This window comes from Conger conger, chromosome 5, assembly GCF_963514075.1.
Source record: "Conger conger chromosome 5, fConCon1.1, whole genome shotgun sequence".
Taxonomy (NCBI): domain Eukaryota; kingdom Metazoa; phylum Chordata; class Actinopteri; order Anguilliformes; family Congridae; genus Conger; species Conger conger.
Genome location: NC_083764.1, coordinates 13,864,109 through 13,881,054, shown reverse-complemented (window position 1 = coordinate 13,881,054; position 16,946 = coordinate 13,864,109). Strand labels below are relative to the sequence as shown.

The window sequence follows — 16,946 nt, the reverse complement described above, 5'->3', positions numbered from 1 at the left end:
TCACCGTTTCACTTTCTATACATTGCTCCCCATTTCTGTGTTCTGTATAGTTTATGTACTGTTCATTCACTCTGATGAAGGAGCATTGCGCTGAGTTTTTTCTCCCTTAATTTAACATATTTTTCAGAGAAGAGTGCCTGATCATTATATGTTCATTTCCATGGACTAGGCACCAAGCCTGCATATAAGTTTTTATCTTTGAATTTTCCTGAAATTCACTACCTCAATTTTATATACACTCAGTGAGCACCTTATGTATCAGGTATTTATTGGACTTAATTTTTAGACTTATTGGTCTTCTGCTGCTGTCGCCTATCCACTTAGAGGTTTCACACATTGTATGTCAGAAGTGTTCTTCTGCAGACCACTGTTGTAATGTATGGCTATCCTCCTCTGACCTCTCTCATTACCAAGGTGTTTGAAGGTGTTTGTTGCTGCTATTCCTCTCTTGACCATTAGTCCGAAATTACCTATTGTACCTTTAACAAGCTGATGTACAGGTCTACCTAATAAAGTGGTCACTGATTGTATATACTGTATTTTATCAATAATATATGTTTCTCTTGTTTTCCTGTTCTGTACCTTTGTCGTGGCCGTTGCTGTTGTCCGTGCTCAGAGCTGTCCCTGCAGCAGGCCCTGCACCAGTCAGTGTTCATGCCCTGCGGTTCTCCCGCCCCAAGCACGCCCTTCTGCTGGGACCAGCACAGCAAGCTGCTGCCCTCCGTGGCCGGGATCACCGCCAGCAAGGTGGCCAGCTGGACCGTGGAGGAGGTGGGTATCTCCTCACGCATTTTTGGCAGCCCCTGAAATGAGGACACGCCTGGTTACCTATGTTTCCACTGTCTGGGCTTTGACCTACAATGTTGTTTGTGCTTTGTGTCAGGTCACTGCGTTCATCCAGGGTCTGCCCGGCTGCAAGGATCAGGTGCGGATGTTCAGAGAAGAGGTAAGGTGTAGGACGCGTCCGCTAACAACTGGGGCCGCAAAGACATCGCATTTGCACCTTCCCTTATGCTAGGAATCCTTGATCCACCCTCCCTTTAGACTGATCAGTAGCACTGATTGCCCGGGAGAAAAGAAAACCAGGGCTGGATGTGGATTTGAGGGCCAGAGTAGACGATACCGACCTTATGCTGTTGTTTGGGTTCTGAAGCACTGCTCTCCTTCCCGGCTCTTATATGGCCGACTTTTCTCCTTTGGTTGTTGGGCATTAACACCCGTATCATGCTTATACCGCAGAATCTTGCATGTTTACCGACCAAACAAATCGTTAGATTACAGTGGGGGAGTGGGCAGGGGAGCTGCTCTTCAGACCAAACAAAGATGTGCCATTTTTTGCACATAGCCTTGCATATTAAAAAAAGCAAACGGCAACAACAACAAAAGCGTAATTGAATGAAATGAATAAGAACCCATTGCGTTCCTGCTATTGATTATTAAAGAGCCGAGTGAAGCAGTAGTTAGAATAATTACGCCCCAGAAGTGCTTTTTCTCTGAGCGGTTGGCTCCCTGGAGTAAGTGTGAATTGCACATGCCTCAGAGTGCCTGAAGTACAGACGTCTCTGCCTCCGTCTCTGAACACCGTTCCCCACCGCGGGGTCTCTCTGAATTAATGGCCTGTGTTGCTTAGGGTATAACAATATTCATATTCCAGCAATTGAGCTCTAATCACAAAATGATAACTTGCTAATTATTTATTGTTGTGTTTCTAGGGAAAGGCTGCTAGATATTTGCTGGAGTCTCATGTACACTTTGTCGGAGATGTGTGTAAACAAGCGCTCACGTGAGATTTACTGTCCAATTCTCGTCTGGAAATAAATGTAAAGGCCCACACGCATCAGTGTTCTCTTCCAGGTTTCAGTGTCTAAAACGGCCACAAAAGGTTTGCCAAGAGCAGTGACGTAGGCTTTTGGAAAAGTCCCTAACCCTGCCCCCAGAGCCCATTTCCCACACCCTCTCCTCCTGTGGTCAGCTTTCTGTGTTTACATTTATCAAGGTCATCCGGTAATTATGCAAATACATATGTCATGCCACGTGGGAAATCGTTTTACAAATGGCTCGGAAAAATAGCATGGACCATAAAATATGCATACTTCTACCAAAATTGCAATACTGTTGTACTCAGTATTGAACACAAAATCGAAAGCTCCTGGATGATATGAAAAGCTCAAAAACATGAAAAATATTTGTGTGGACCTTTAAAGGTCTCGGTTGTCTGAGGATTGTATGGCGATTGTAACAGCGTGTGTCTGCGTGGGCTGAACATCTTTACTCAGATCAAACAAGGAAGGTCACTTGTGTGTCAGCTTGGCTGATATACACCCAGTGAGCACTTCCTTAGGTAGACCTGTACACCAGCTTGTTAATGCAAATGTTTAATCAGCCAATCATGTGGCAGCAACTAAAAGCATAAAAGCATGCAGACGTTGTCAAGAGGTTCAGCTCTTTCAGAATGGGGAAGAAATGTGATGTAAGTTACTTTAATCGTGGAATGATTGTTGGTGCCACACAGGTACAGTGACAGATAAAAACAGTGATATGCAGAAGTATGCAGAAGAGAATCTATGGACAGACAACATGTCAAACCTCTATGAGGATAGGCTACAGGAGCAGAAGACTTAATAAGTCTAAAAAATATGTCTAATAATTACCTAAAAAAGTGAGTGAGTAATGATTTATATTATCAAATTGCTTTACGCTATATGCATAATTATTATTATCTCAGATTCTGCGAAATCTGTATTGAGGATTTATTTAAAAAATCTTTCTTTTAAATAAGTTGTGATTGAATAAATCTAATATCATAGCTGAGGTTCAAACTTAATATTTGCATGCCTTTCTTATATGTCATGTTTTACACTACCAAAAAATAGAAAACGTGGGTGTCTGTCTTTGAATGAAAAAGTACATTTTGCAATCGATATGAATTGGACACATCGATACTGAAGCTTCAGGCACTTTAGCAATTTGTCAATTGGGAAAATCCAGACATAATCTAATACACTAATGTTTATTCTTGTTAACTCATGAGAAATAAGTAACATTTTTGCGATTGTGTGCATTGTCTAATTACACCACTTTTCTCCATTCTAGCAAATTGATGGCGAAGCTTTCTTGCTGCTGACACAGGTTGACCTGGTTAAGATCATGAGCATCAAACTGGGGCCGGCCTTAAAGATTTACAATTCCATCCTGATGTTTAAGACTGCTGAAGACTCCTATAATGAGCTCTAACCAAACCTGAGGCATGGATCCGTATTCCCGGAATGCCAGCCGGGAGATTCCCGATGGAAGCTGAAGCACAAAGAACTCCAATCTCATGCAACTGGAATGCATATAAATTCTAACAAATTGCACAAATGCTTTTTAGAATTGGGTCCTCGTGTCCAAGAGACTGTCCATGTTCACTTACCGAGGATGTCCCATTGACGGACTATCATTTTTCATCCTTTGTTGTAAATTCTGTGTAAAAGAAATTTGATCATTCGGGGGCAAAAGTGGGTCTTGTCTACTGAAAAATGTGTAAATATTCTAAAGGACATTAGGGTACTTTCCTCATCATTGTCATCTTAAATATTGAAACCCAACCCATTTTCTGTTCCCTGTAGTATGTAATGCAGGGTCCTGTTTATTAACCTGAAGTTGTAATAACTGGGTGACAGAAATCCAGACATGTGACTGGATATGCTTTAGTTCAAAGTGTGAAATCAGTCCGCCATACCCGCGTAATGGATTTTTTCAAACCTTATTCTAGAAATCCAGAGCATGCTAGAAAAACAAATTATAGCCAGGAATTGAGGTGCTGTAATTCCCTGGCTGGATAGCAGTGGGGAATGAATAAATTGATGGAAGAGTGATGATGTGTTTTGATCGGTGTAACCTCTCTTGGTGTTCAGTCTGTCGAGGGAGCCTTTTTCGTTTCTGGGATGGACAGGAGAACATTTTTGCTTAAGAGCTGTGCACATCTTGGGATTTGGGTCAAGACTAAAGGAATCCAGGCAATAACTGCTCTATGAAACCTTTATGAAGGTACCATCCCTACAATCAAACAAAGTTCTATCAGAAGGTAGATTTCCATGTTGTGACACTACATTTCCTCATCGCCGATATTGTACATAACTTACTTTATTTCTGTTAGGGTCGTCTTCTTTAAGGTGAACACAGGTACAATCCTATTTCTTTTCCACCCATCTTCTTCCTAAAATATTGGTCCCGGAAGCGTGAAGAGGATGACGCCAATGAACTGTGTGGCCATTTATTTATTTATTTAATGATGCTGTATCTCGCGAAAGTGAGAGCGGAAGCTATGCATATGCATTTGATATAAAAGTCGGAGGGACGTGGTGGTGTTGCTACATATGCTAGCGTCGAAGCCTTCGTTCCACTGTACTGCTGTACTGATACGCTAATAAAGTGCTGATAATTGGAATGATTGTGTCCGCGTTCTCTCATTAATCACACCTCTTATAGTCATGTGTACCATTACTACAGTACTGTATTTCACGCGGTTTCACTGATGTTTACTGTTCAATAAACAGTAATAAACAGTAAACAATACTTCCGTGTGCAATTGAATATTCATGTTTAGGAGTGGTCTGCTCTTCAGATGCAGGACATCGGTTTCATTGTGTGTGTGTATGTATGTGTTCACTCGTGTATATGCATCTGAAGAGAGATTTCCATACTCATAAATAATATATATATATATATAAAACCATAGCTAAATGTGCTAATGTTGAAAACAGAAAGGACTATTCGCATTGTTGATCTAATGCATGGATTCTTTTTCATGAATAACTTGGATTTGCTTAAATCTCCTTATATTTCTCTTCTTTTGTTAAATGTATCTCATTACATCTACTCTACAGCAGATTTGTGACAAGCCTTTTCATCATTCTGCTTTCAATGTACGGTGCAAAATCGCCTGAGAGTGAGAGAGTCAGGTGGCCCCTGTGTCAGTAGGAATTTCACAGGCCTTTCAATGCAGTTTCTGAATTTCCAAGGCTGTAAAGTATAAGAAAATACATATTTTCTCAACACTACATTAGCATTCATACATGGAAATTAGGTTTCCATTTGAAGTATCCCTCGCCACAACAATATTTCCATCTCGATCCCCGTATAATGGACATTATTCTCGTGTGATAGACTAAGTAATAGAGAAAGAATCAAAGTCATTTTGATAGCCGTTAATTGCAAGTGAGAGGCTTTTTGTCTGTGATTGTCATTGGCATCCTCAAATCACTGTGGTGTGTGCAAGTGGCCTTGGTTTGGATTTAAGCACTCCTGAGTAAAATAAAATTGGCAAAGGGCCTTTGTTGATGGTGCCAAGGAGGACACAGTTGTTTAGACATGAATCTAAATGGATATTTCACTTTCCATTTTTACAAAGCTGACGGCTGGAGTAATGAAAGCTTCTGCTCTCCTCAGCTTCACCAAATACAGTTGAGATAGTAGGGTTTGCTGCATGAAGATAAATTGGCTATAAGGATATCCTAGTAGTAGATAGTCTAGTAGACTGATGTAACTAAGTTCAAACTAACACTGGCACGTGTGGCATTATGTGTGGTAATGCATGCTTTCCACCATTTTCAAGGGAAAGTATTTTTCACAAAAAATGTAGCATGACATATTTTGCATAATATCATTAAGGAAATTATTAGTTACTGGAAATATACAGAGTGACTCTAAAATTGCAGCTGACAGAGCAATGAAATGGGGCGTGGATAATGGGAGCTGGCTTTCACATTGATTTCACAAGGCCTACGTAATGCCAAATGCGCCTTTGCAAGCACTCAGTAAGAATCTCCTTCTAAATATTTATAGTTTACATAATTTACACACACACACACACACACACACAATGGATGGATGAGGATAGGGCAAAACTTCCTTGTAGTAAATAAATAGAATTTAAAGTAGGCCTATTGTGTTTCCACTTAACTGAATGTCATGTTTTGGTAATGTTTTCCTGTAACATGATGAATAATCCCCTCAGATATTGTCAGGCTATAAATTGCCTCTCTGAAATATTTTTTAACCAGCATTGAAAATAAACAAATGCTAATAATTATAGTTAGCTTCAGTTTGAAATTGATGTCATGACATTTTTACATAGACATTCTATTTCTACTTCTCCAGAACAAGAGCAGAAAGAAAATGAGAAAAGCACTGCTCCTGCCCATCACATGCGTAATTATCGAAATGGAAAATAATTACCTGGAAACAGGGGTTAATCCAGCGAGGCTTGCGTGATAATGTGTTTACTGTAGCCTTGCTGGATGACGTGTTGGCTGCACACACCCTTTCAATTCTGCGATCCTGGCTATACTCTCATGTAGGAGTCTCGTGTACGTGTTTGTGTCCCATCGTGAGGTACGCCATGTTTACATGACAATGGTTTTTATCTGTCACAAACTGTATGTTGATTTATAAAATCGGCGGGCTTATCTAGAAATATTTTTTTCCATACGAAGCGCCAGGTTTTGTGCACCCATGGCTTAATTATGTACCCCTGACCTACAGTAACTGCAGGGATGATTTTCCGACTGTGAAAATAGACATACGGGAAATCCTTTGAAGTGAAGGCTCTGGCCCCCCATCCCGTGATGCAGCTTGTCCTGATGCGTTCACCCGGGCGCGGGGAAGAAACTGCTCAAAGAACAAAGGCATGAAACCATCAAAGTATGGTTTGCATCAAATCCAAAGCTCAGGAATGAGAATATTAAAAGAACTAAGCAGGGCCACTGAGGCCGAATCAAAATCAACTGAACTTGCCAAGCCCTGTTTTGCATAAGTTTGAGCCGTTACAACAGTGCAAAATCCTCCCACGTTTTTGAGACGGTTTCTCTTTAAATACAGCTGTTACCGGGCAGATCCAGAGACAGTTGGTGAATCACCTTCACTAACGAGGTCTATAAACCCTGACACACGGCAAAATAGACATTCCCAACAAAGATCCCCCTCTGTCTGCTGAAGGGGTTCCTAGTGGGATTCACCTCTCTGCCAGGGGCAAGTTAATGCATAACCGCGACAGAGACAAATAATTTACAACGGAAAGGATTGGTCACCTTAATGCTCAGACCTTTTGGTTGACTTTTAAAAACGCCCACAGCATGTTGTGCCTCAGTGACTTAATTATTTTGTTATCTTTAAAAGCCATTAACGAGACTTCAATAAAAACATGACAAAAGCATGTATGCAGGTAGGTATCTATGATTCTCTGAGGTAGCCTACAAAGGGGTTCCTTTGTATATTTCTTAGAATCAGTTTATTTAGTAATTCAGCACTGGGTACCTGATATCAAACTTGTATGCCTCAGGTGATTTCATATGAGATCACTTAATATTATTTCACTAATTATAGAATGTGGTTGAATATATATTATTCCTTGTAACCCCTGATTCTTGTGCTTCAGGTTATGAAAATTTCATTTCAACCCCAAGGCCATCACTGTGCAGTCATACTCAGTAATTTAATAAAATGGAGGCTTTGGTGTTTTTTCAGGTTTTCCATTTTTCGGAAATTAAGAAGACATCTCATTTTCATCTCAGAGTTTCCCTCCTGGCTTTTTATTAACTGAAGCTGCAGCTGAACCATATATCACGAAGAACAATGGGCCAAATGATTATGTCAAACACTGCAGCTAGATTGACACGCTCAGATGGCAACTGTCAACAACTGAAATTTGTTGGAAAAGCAAATTACCAACACATTTGGTTGACACTCTCAGAAGGAATATCTCATTGCATATACACAGTGCATGTTAAATATTGTATATTTAATGTATCACAAATCACAGGCAGAAGCATAGCACAAAGAATACAAGTAAAATACTGTTGTCTTAGATTATATTAGGGACATACCATGCAGTACAGCTTTGGTTGTGTTTGAGTCCATTAAAATACATTAATTAGTAAAGATATTTACTAGCCCTGATTCAGCATCTGTTTAATGACAGGTGTGTGTGTACATGTTTTAGACTCTGCCATGCTACCACAGCAACAAGCATTATTGTCACCATGGAGACGCCATATCTAGGTCTTCATGTTTTAGATGAGTGTTAATGCCATCTTGAGTGTGTGTGTGTGTGTGTGTGTGTGTGTGTGTCAGTTTGTCATAGAAAAATAAAAATATGGTGAAATAGAAAATATTGAATAGAACAATGACGTAGTATAATAATGTGCACTTACGACACATTTTTTTCATAAGCCTTTCAGAAATTTGTACAGTAAATCCTCAAATTGTGTCCGGGATTCTATTTGAAGCCGGGGGCGTGGTCGATTCGGACAAATAAAGGCAAATACAAATACAAGCCGGGGTAATATTGCCTACCAGTATGGCTATCAGTCCATAAGCACTGGAAGACATTGTTTCGATTTAACTCAATAAAATAAAAGAGCTCTTCTTAATATTTTATATTGTTGGTTGGTTTAATACTGTCCTACACCATGGGTCTCCAACACGTTGCTCTCAAGTTACCAGTCGCTTGCCGCCCCCTTCTGAGTAGCTTGCCAAAGGCTGAAGCAGTATACATTTAAACACAATTGTTGCCGCGAGGCATTCCAGCCTAGGAATTTAATAAAAAGTAAATCAGGCAAAATTAAAAATTAACTCAATTTAGGCGACTTGGCTACGCAATAAAGTTTCCATGTATTTACAGCACAGCGCACGTTCAATGAATGAATGAAAGCGGCTGCCTTGGCTCGCAATAAACAGACGGGTGGAAATCCCGACACTCTTTCAATTACATAAAACTTAACAGTGAACCATCAAATACCCCCCAGATTTCCGTGCCCATCAGTCCTAACATTTAGCAATAGAATCAAACAGTCCAAAAGTAAATTAAATCCCAAACCAAAGCGAAAATCTTTTGATAGCCTACCGGTATGCTGCTCCAAACGAAACGCATGTCTCACAATGAAACGCACTTTAGGAAAAAAAGATCCTTAACTTGTTGTTATCTACGCTACTTTGTTATTGTTCATGAAGGCGTGTCTGGCAAGTTGTTATTTTATGGATTCTGGACTTGCATGTGATTTATTTCTGTTTGAGAATATTTGCAATAAATTAAGTCTGTTAAGACTGACACTATGACTTACCAAACGGTGTTCCTGATTAGCCTACACTAATTGATTTCTGAATGGTTACAGGAAGTGTTGATCAGTGTTGGCCCACTTTAAGTGTAGCCTTTTACTTTATTTCTAAGAATAAAATTCTACAACAGAAGCCTAATAAGAAATAAAGGCCTGCCTCGAATACAAGCCTGCCCCAAATAAAGGCCTGTGCTTTGTGCAGCCTAAGTAAATAAAAGACCCCGGCCACAATTTACGGTATCCTCTCTGTTGAATGGACATTATTGTAAAGAATTAACAAAAACAAAACAAAAACACAAAGGATAACAAGATGGTACACTTACATTTCACTTACATACTGTACCTTATAAAATGGCATTATTACCATGAGAAGAATACCTCCAATGGAAGTCATTGTACTATTTGCTCGTGGAAATTCTTGAGGAAATGGTAAACACGAGGAAAACAGGGTGAACATACATGTCCCGCGTAATTAGGAGGATTGGAAACAAGCAGAGAAAATGATCAGATTCAATACCGAATGTTCCTGTGTGACTAAAATGACAGCCACTGGACCTTGTTGAATACCAGGTCTCATTTGTGTAGAGGGGCATTAGACGCTGTCACACATCTTGCATCATCTGGGAAGCAGACAGTTTGGCAGCTCTGTCGGAGAGTCCGGTGCTCTCTGGTATTAAATGTCATTCATACTGATATAAACCAGAAGAAAGGGAGAAGTTTCCATTGCTTCATTAGTTCACAATGAGTTCAGGGATTTTTATTCAACCACATGTGAGGATATGACGGATAAAAAAAATTCATAAAAGATTATTATTTTAATATTGTAATTAAATGAAGAATTTCCAAAAGAATATTTAACAAAAAATCTCCATATATGGGAATCTCTGAAGGAGCCTGTACTAGATTTCACTGGAAATGCTGAACGTGTTGATATTTTATTGGCTCCATCACTCTGCACTGTATAGTCCAATGGAATGCATTGCATTCTTTCAGCGTTCCACGTATCACCATGAGACCGATCATGAAGACTGAAAACATCAGACAATATTCATTGGTACACAGCGTTTTGTTTGTATTATTGCTTGATGTGCAATCTGTTAGTGGCCTGGGATAACATCATCATGGTTCCCCCCCTCATGCTCTATTTTGGGAAAATTTGATATCAAACACTTTACTGGATATATGTAGTTCTGTTGAGAAATTATACTGTGGAAAATTATGAATATAGTCTTGGCTCTTGAGGGGGTAAGGAAAGATTCACTCCCACGCAACATTTCTGTAAACAAACTGAAATGTCTAATACTGTGTTTAATTGAACAAATAATTAATTCAGAGCAATAAATTAATGAGCTCCGTGATCCCTTGGACGGTTGAACTTATTACTGCAGCTTTGTATGCATAAGTTCAGTTCTATTGAATATGGGCTTCATTTTGACTGAGTGTTATGAATGTTTTTTCAATGAGTTTTCATTGAGTGATAGCCAACTACAATTTTCAATGTGAAAGGTGAAGGGATCTGCATGAGTAAGGCTTTTCTTTTGTGTCTCACACAAATTATATGAGGAATGTGTGCCATCATAGCAGAGTTGGATTTATATTTGAACTGCTTGTATTTTTGGTAGAATTCCTGGCACAGGCCCGGAGACACCCCACAGTGCCCGGAACCTCCAAGTGCTGGCAGCTCTTGCCCCAGGGCGGGAATCGAACCGAAAACCCTCCGACTGCCAGATGACTGCTCTTACCACCTGAGCCAATGTCTCCCCAATGGAGATTCGCAGGAGGTGTCTGGATTCCCAAGGAGGAGAACTCAAGGACTATTGGGCAGTTCAGGACTATATCACTGCTCAGCATTGAGGGGAAGATATTCTTCAGTGTCATCAGAGCCCAGGGCAAAGACAGGCTCAAACTGGTGTTCAGGTCTGGTCTTCGAACTGTTCAGTTTCCTGCCTTTGCTGTATACTGTGAATCCTATATTCATGGAAGTCATAACATGCAAGGACATTTAATTAAATAGAGTTTGCTCAAATGAGTCACAAAGGAAATAGTCATACATTTCCATATTGGATCATGCATGTAAATTGACCCAAAGGATATTATTACTATGAAATCACCCACGGAGAAGACAAAAAAAAATAGATGAACATTATCATATTTTTCAGGAAAGCAAGAGGACAGCCAATGAGTAAGATTCATTGTATTTACATTGCATTTTTAATGTTTCGAGAATAGTAACTACCAATGTATATCTTTAATATATTTTTTGGATATAATGTAAAATGCTTTTAATGTGCTTTTCTACAAATGATCATAAATAGCTTATTTAAGCAGGATAATTTCCACAAAATAATTACACATCGGCAGGAAAATGATCAATTAATAGGTAATGGCCAGACACAAATCTGTTAGTTGCCTGGGTGCTTGTCCTTCTTGAGTTGAATTCAGCAGTGAGGAAGGCCAATTAACGTCACAAAGAGGATCGGAATTTCCATGGCAACAGGAGCTCTATTTTTGTATATTTTAAGTATATATTTACCCATTTTTAAACCGATGTTTGCTCTCAATAATAAGTGTTACTGAGGACAATATCGTTGCATAACTGATTTGAATGCGAGATATAAACACAGATAACTGCAAACGCATGTTCTTGTCAAGGTATCGAAAAGGAATGTACTTGTCAGGAGGGGGGGATAGGTCTATTCTGAAAACCTCCCCATCATTTCCTGCAAGAGAAGGACTGCTAATTAAGGAAAGTATTCTATCTTTAGTGTCGCTCTTTGCCACCTACAGTGTGCAAAGCATGACTTCAAAGATTAATCGAAGGCTTTGTTTGAGGCCTACATCGGCAAAGCTTTACCTTTCCGTGTGCTCCCATCTGTACAGAGATACCCTTGTGCGGACATTTCTCCTAGCACAGGAAACTAAATATAAGCCAGAAAATCTTCTTAATTCAAAGGCTTCCGAGAAGGGCACAGATAAGCTTCTTTTGAATCTCCCTTAAAATCCTCAAATGTCCCTTGACCACCCTGAAAGGCTCTCTTGAAGTTCACAGAACAGGATTTGGCCTTTCGGAGAAGTCACAAAACCACCCCCACTGCCTTCGGGCTCAGGCGACCGGGGCAGTCTCTGCTAGGATGGCTACAGGGAAGAGGGCTAACTGAGGAGAGGCACTTGAGTAATGATATTAGACATCTTTAGCAAGGCCAACCCTTCATTAGGAGTTCGGTCTTCAGGTCACACGAAACGTCACAGGTTTCAGAGAAGCACTCACACATGTCTACACTCTCAGGAAATGATAACGGAGTTTGCAGATTGAGTGCATGACTCGGCATCCCAAACGGAAAAAGTTTCACACAGTGTAGCGTGGCCGTTGGTTTATTGAGATCATCGAGATAAATTACAGAGATGTGTTTTCTAAATCTCTCATGAGTGGACATTAATAATGCTACATACTGTACAGCTTTATGCATATAGACCAACGTATTCTAACCCACAGATCATGAAGTGGAAACATTTTCAGAGGAAGTGTTTGTATTGATTTAGGGGGAACTGTAAGTGCAGAATCCATTTTAGCGTTAGTCCATTAAGTATAATCAATCCCTACTCATTTTGACACTGAAGCAGTTTTGGAAAGTATTCCTTTGCTTGGCAGGCATCCATATCCAAGGTGACTTGCAATAGTTCTACACAACATACATGAAAAAGATGGATTTGCTTTGCTGTAATAATTCAGTTCATGGAGTTTTTTCAAGAATAAATTTGCTGTGCCTGCTTAGGGAACTGGAAGAGTTCCTTAACGGGTATACGACGCTGCCTCATAGCCATGTAGAGTCTTATACAACAGCGTTAGCCTGTGACTCATACCAGCAGTAGATTCTGAGCCTGCTCTTGAAACCCCCTCATGTAGCAGAAGCTGACTGAAGTATTCCAGCAGGCTTGCTTGGCAGAAAGGTCTAACGGTTACGTCCCTGTAAAAAGGTCTGTTCCTCCACAATCAAGACCTGCCGTGCTGGCTTTCACTGAGGGCGCGGAGGGGTTGCAGCTAAAGGTCGCAAACGTGTACCCGTGGATACGGCTGCTGTGGAACATCGCAGTGTTGTCCACTGCAGTATTTGTCATTGATGGACAGCAGCCGTAATCTCAACAGTGGGGGATTTTAGTTATGCTTTTCTCTGGTTTGAATAACCAGCCACCCACTAACCCGTGGAATAAAAAGAAAACCCACACACCCACAGGATCCTAATTTATGTTAAAGACATTCTGAGAAAATCAGTGTGGTTGTAATGATTGACAGGGATGACCTTTTTAAATATCTCAGTCTACAGATTCATGTCATCAGTGTTGGAACATCCTTTTCAGAATTCTCTTTAATAAATTATTTTACAGTCATTAATCAACAGCTTAAAAAGGAGGACTCCAATTTGACTACCTCTTATTGTCCTGACTGATCTATTGTTTTGTTACCTTAATTCACCACAATGGTTGATATTCAGACATACTTTCCTTCCTTTAAAAAGTTTTTATACTTTCAAGAAAGGCCTCCTCTCATTTTATTTATGTGCTCTTCACTCTATGCAGTGGTATTATTCTTTGTTATGCGTTCGCAATAAAAGGCCATGAGCCAATCCACAGTAAAAGCAACACATTCTATTAATCCAGTTACACTACTGGAGCTCTGTTGGGTAGTGAGCCCTGTTTTTATGTTAAAAGTCAGGGGTGATGAGGCACATGATTACTGTATATTTAAAAGGCATAAGCGCTCAAAGAGTCTGGGAAGGTCAGTGTAGGCGTATTGCCTTCCTCTATGGGAGCGCCTTTGGGACTTTGCTTCCCTCGTCGAGTTTAAAAACTGACACTGCAACAATATGGTTATTCAGCCAACCATTTTAGGCACTGTAATACTCTAGGAAGAGAACAGTTACTTGCTCATGTGGAACGAAGAGGTCACAGGAGTGTGAATGGCTTCGACCTTGCATGGTCCTTTAAAATTACCGATAATGACAGGCCTTCAATTTCTGCACTGGCATCGACACATTGAAGGTCTTGTGATGAGCACGTGATTTTGACAAATACCTTTTTAGCCCCCAAATGACCCGGAAAAGATTGTTCAAGCCTAATGTTCATGCAAGGGACTTCTCCAGATACAAGTCAGATGAATTTACAGCCACTCTCAAACCAATTTTGAAAGAACTTTGCAATTAACCTATGCAGGCCTGTTTAGAAATAAACTAAAACAAAACTGTCTGGGCCTGCACTAAGTAAATTACAGAATTGTATTTCTATTGTGATGGGTCTGTAATTATAACACATAGACATTTGTTCGTTTAGGCCTTTTTATGTGTACCTCATATACAGCATGCTTCGTTCTAATATTGCCATTAATTATTATTATAATTCGGAGCTTTCTAAGTATATTTCAACATCATACACATGAACTATGCGAAACACATACTTGTAATGTTCTTACAAATGCAAAACACAACGCTCCTTCACCGTACGAAATGAACAAAAAATCCATGCACATAACTCGCCACCTAGCCTGCAGAATAAAGACAAGAGAGAGTGGATCACGACACCGAAGGAAACAGAAGCGCGCCATCTTTTGTTTACACATGAATCCACAACACTAAAACCCACAGCTTCCGCCATGTGAGCCTTCGCACACACCACAGGCTCAAATTAGTATTTCAGAAAATAGGCTCAGCTGGTAAAACACTTATCACAAGTACTGGCTGGGTTGTATCGTCACAGGTCTGAGCCTGGGCTGCATCATGCGCTCAGTCTGGCTGGAAGTCTGTCACAGCGGGGTAAAATGGCTTCCAACTGGTAGGGCGAGTTTAAGCTGGACACGTTTTACTTGGTTTCCGCGGTATTGTACCGCGCCAGGCCCACGGGCTACCCGTTGTCAGTGGGAAGAGCCTGTACACTTCTGTGGTCAGCATTAACTCTTCTGTACCGCTGTGTGGCCTGCAGTGGCGAAAGTAATCACTGGCTCAGAGATAAGGGAGGACCGGGTGAGAGCATACGCTTGCGTGTGGAGCAGGTTGCAAAGCAGGGACTTGAAATGCCTTTTCCAAACTGGGCAGAAAAATGTGCTTCAAAAATGAAAGAAATTGAGCAATCAAAAACATTTGGAATGATCTAGAATCATTCCAGCGGAGTGACTATCTCCCATCTGAAGAATTTGTCTATTTTCATCTGTATCATTTTTTTCGTTTTTGAATGTATTGTTTTCATCCTCGGTCTTGCTCACCTGTGTATTTTTCTTTGTACAGCACTTTGGTAGATGGTAAACATTGTAAATGTGCTTAAGCAATAAACCTGGCTTAACTGCATTCAACAACCTGAAAGGCCTTAGAGTAATAACTTCAGCTGAGGTATTGTGTTGCCTCTGGCCTTATATCTTTCAGATGTATGCATTATCTGTGTTTATTAAACATTTCCCACGGTTCTATAAGATTGAAAGGCCAAGAAAGCATCCACCAGAGTCATTAAGTGAAATGCTAGAGGCTTCACTTGCCTTTGCTTGACACCTAGCATTTCTTGATGAGAAGGTGTTTACGCATGGGTGTAAACATATCTGAAGTTTCACAACCCTTTCCGTGCTCGACAATAAAATGCATTGGCAATTCATTTCTGCCTGCTCCTCTGGGACAAGATATGTTTGGAATGAAATAAAAGTAATGTTTTATAAATTAATGATGTGTACAAGCATGCTTTCATAATGCTGAGGAATAAGAAATGAATGGATACTGGTTAATTTGTGCCAAGAAAAATCACTCATGCTGTGTTGAAATATTATGTTGCGATTATGCTACTTTGTATATACAGCATAATCTTACGGAGTGATGCCGATTTTGACAAGTGCGCATCACTAAAGTGTACAATAGAGGAGAAAGTGCTTAATTCTAGAAATGCCTGGTTGGGTTTATTGAGGAATGTTTGAATGTACACTGGGTTGGCTTTTCTTTCTGAATTTACCAAATAAATGTACCAATTTTATAGAAAAGTAAATGTAATTCCAATGAATCTCACACATTATTTTCACTTAGGGGAATCTATCTTTTCTCAGGAGGTGCACTGTAAGCCCTATTCCAACACCAGTAGTACATGGATACACATTCAGTTTTGTTTTTATATTAGTAACTTGTTTGTTTAAACATCCTTATCCTGGATATGTAGGCGTATTTGAGCCAAGAAAGAAATCCCCATTGCACCGAAAAGCCTTTGGTATGAGATTGTTCACAGATTGTTTCAATACAGAGAACTGCTGGAATGTCCTGAGACTCTCCTGCACTGTATACTTAATGCAGTTCTGCATTTTCTTCAGCATACTATTACAATAGCTGAAAGCAGGAAAACATTCAGTATTAATTTCACAAATTTGAATTTGATCTGGAAACCTCCCAAAACAGCATGCAGTTTTATAGTACTTAGAGATTCATAATCATCCATTCAATTAAATATCACTGAACACAGTTCATGTAATACCATTCAGAATGATCCAGACTATGATAAAACAAGTTCCACTGCAGCCACAGCAACAGACCCATTTTATTACATTTTAATTTCACTTTCAACGATATGTGTCTACTGCAGAGAGGCGTAAAATGTACATATTTTTTTTTACAAATTTACAATCAACAACCAACTATGAATCCTACAACAGGTTTTACGATTAAGTCTCATCTTTTGGGAACAAGGGAACAATGGTAAAACTGAACTTTCAGAGATGAGTTCGACCCAACTTAGCTTGTAATATGCCAAAAACAATAGAAATACATTGTATGCAGCACGCCCCCTCTCGTGCCACCGTCCAATCAGATGCACAAAGCAACCCAAAGAGGAACCACA

General features: G+C 39.9%; 1 protein-coding gene across 2 annotated transcripts in view; it reads left to right on the top strand.

Moving 5' to 3' along the window:
• Positions 1–4,429, top strand: part of l3mbtl3 (L3MBTL histone methyl-lysine binding protein 3) — a 41,307-nt gene extending 36,878 nt beyond the window's left edge. For both annotated transcript variants that reach the window (XM_061242857.1, XM_061242855.1), the window contains exons 20-22: positions 617–771; positions 884–946; positions 3,094–4,429. In XM_061242857.1, coding sequence (XP_061098841.1) covers positions 617–771; positions 884–946; positions 3,094–3,234 — 359 coding nt within the window. In that variant the 3' untranslated portion in view covers positions 3,235–4,429. The remainder of the gene's footprint in view (positions 1–616; positions 772–883; positions 947–3,093) is intronic.
• The last annotated feature ends 12,517 nt before the right edge of the window (positions 4,430–16,946 follow it).